Source organism: Chiloscyllium plagiosum, chromosome 4 (assembly GCF_004010195.1).
Source record: "Chiloscyllium plagiosum isolate BGI_BamShark_2017 chromosome 4, ASM401019v2, whole genome shotgun sequence".
Classification (NCBI taxonomy): Eukaryota; Metazoa; Chordata; class Chondrichthyes; order Orectolobiformes; family Hemiscylliidae; genus Chiloscyllium; species Chiloscyllium plagiosum.
In genome coordinates this window covers 41,001,334-41,003,838 of record NC_057713.1, presented here as the reverse complement: position 1 = coordinate 41,003,838, position 2,505 = coordinate 41,001,334, and the positions used below count along the sequence as shown (strand labels likewise).

Below are 2,505 nucleotides of genomic sequence, written 5' to 3'. Positions count from 1 at the left end.
AATCCATTAAGTAAATTCTTCCACATTGATAACCAGGAACATAATGGGGAAAATGGATTCATGCCCATTTTCCCTGATCGTGTTATCTATTATTGAAGTGCTTCTCTTGGAACATTACCAGTTGTTAACTGATGTTAATGTTTTAGCATCCAAACTAGCTGCAGAAACTACAGGTATATTTGATAATCCAGTGCACAACTAAACTATTTCTGCGGAAGAGCTGGAGAATGCTGCAAAATGTGGGAACATGAGTAACAAAAGTCTTTAAACGTGAAATATTAAATTGGCATAATGAAGCAAATCTTGGAACGTTTTAACAAAACAAGATTCATATAGCTTATCTAAAATACATCATCTTCATAAAAGCTAAGTATTGCAGATTCTGGTGATTTCTACAAAATTAGGAAGTGCTGGAGAATCTCAGTAGGTCTGGAACATCTGAAGAGAGTGGAAGAGTTAAGTGCACAGGACGACTCTTCAGAACTTCAGAATCAATTTTATACTGCTAATCTATGGGAATTAGGAATAAAAAAAGATTAGTGCATTGGTTACAATTCCATTTTATGTTTAACTGATCTAATGCTTATGACATTAGGATGTTATCAGCATATTGAAGGTTTCTGGGCTTAAAGGATGGCATTTATTTAATCTTATTCTGCTTGGTTGCAGCAGAGAAGTGTTTTAATTAAATAGTTTAATATCTGGATCTGTTCAGTCACAGTCTTAAACACTTTCTTACTGTAAACATATTTCATAAGTCTGACCTCTGTAGTTTAGTCTTCAATAAAATTGAGAAAACTTGAATGAATGCTGACAATGCAGAACTTAGACCAAGTCTTTAACTATGTAAGGCACAGTATGTTGAAAATAAGATGGCCTATTCCACAATCTTGATGAAAATTTTGTGTGGTCCCTCTTTTCCCTCAGTTAATAGGCCCATCACAATTAAAAGAAATTACAATCACTTGCCTTTTTGATGATCCATTTTATTAAAATTCCAATACTGCTATAAAAGGACAACATCTTCCAAATTTCTTCAACGAAAATATCCACTTTTCTTGAAACTAAATCTCACAACCAGAAATTAATGGAGTCAAATATTGGTCCTTCAGTGCCACAATCTCCGCTACAGAATCTTGCACACAACTTCATTGTCTTGAGGGCAAAAAAAAAATTACTTGTTCACAGATATCGAAATCGTGCAAAAATATCCATTAGCGGGTAAAGGATCGCACATGTCTACCCCTTCCGCTGCTTCCTCCACTGAACTTTCCCCTTGAGCTGCCTCCTCCCCATGATGGTCCTGCTCCTCGACCCCTCGATGTACGATCACGAGGACTTTGACGGTATCCTGAAAACAAACACAAACCACCAGTGAAATATATGTCTCATTTCATTTGCACATTAGACCAAAATTCTGTCAGGAGTGGAGAAGCTACAATAAATTATAAAATTCATTTCAAACACAACATTTAACTTCAAATAAATTATAACAATTTTCCTAAGGAGCTAACGTACTGGTGAAAAAAAATCAAAATACTGCAGATTGTGGAAATCTGAAATAAAAGTAGAAAATGCTTGAAATGTTCAGGTTTACGAGCATTTGTGAGAAAAGAAACAGAACTCAGATTGACGACCTTGAATTGAAATATTAACTCTTTCTCTCTCTACAGATACTAGAACTGCTGGACCAAGGATATTTAGAGCATTTTCGGTTTTGATTTCACCTTTCAGTGAAATTGATTCAGGATTGTATCTCACTTAACTATACTGTAAATACTGTCATATACGATGTACTCTTCGTTGCCACCCTGTCAGTGTCAAAGAAGTATCCACTTATGATAGAATTATCAATATTCCAACTGAAGCTTATCCTCGCATGTACATTGCTCTTTAACACATGATAAATATTAGAAGAAACTTCCAGGTCATTTCTCTTCTTAACTGAGGAAATGAAGTAGATTCAAACTGGAAAGCAAATTAAATAAATAACAACAGGCATCAAGTACAACTGTGAAAATTCACACTGACTTCTAATTAAGAAGTCTGATATTGTAGGATAGTCTCACCAACTTGTGCCTAAAACTAGTTATTCAATGGTGGGGTAGCAGAACCTGTTGTGGTTCTGTTCGCCGAGCTGGAAGTTTTTGTTGCAAACGTTTCGTCCCCTGGCGAAGCGACATCATCAGTGCTTGGGAGCCTCCTGCGAAGCGCTTCTTTGATGTTTCCTCCGGTGTTTATAGTGGTCTGTCCCTGCCGCTTCCGGTTGTCAGTTTCAGCTGTCCGCTGTAGTGGTTGGTATATTGGGTCCAGGTCGATGTGTTTGTTGATGGAGTTTGTGGATGAATGCCATGCCTCTAGGAATTCCCTGGCTGTTCTCTGTCTGGCTTGCCCTATGATAGTAGTGTTGTCCCAGTCGAATTCATGTTGCTAGAGGCATGGCATTCATCCACAAACTCATCAACAAACACATCGACCTGGACCCAATATACCAACCACAACAGC

The 2,505-nt window shown here is 37.4% G+C and overlaps 1 protein-coding gene across 3 annotated transcripts in view; it reads right to left on the bottom strand.

Moving 5' to 3' along the window:
* Window positions 1–968: 968 nt before the first annotated feature.
* virma (vir like m6A methyltransferase associated) overlaps window positions 969–2,505 on the bottom strand; it is a 107,528-nt gene continuing 105,991 nt past the window's right edge. For all 3 annotated transcript variants that reach the window (XM_043688052.1, XM_043688054.1, XM_043688053.1), the window contains one exon: window positions 969–1,351. In XM_043688052.1, coding sequence (XP_043543987.1) covers window positions 1,215–1,351 — 137 coding nt within the window. In that variant the 3' untranslated portion in view covers window positions 969–1,214. The remainder of the gene's footprint in view (window positions 1,352–2,505) is intronic.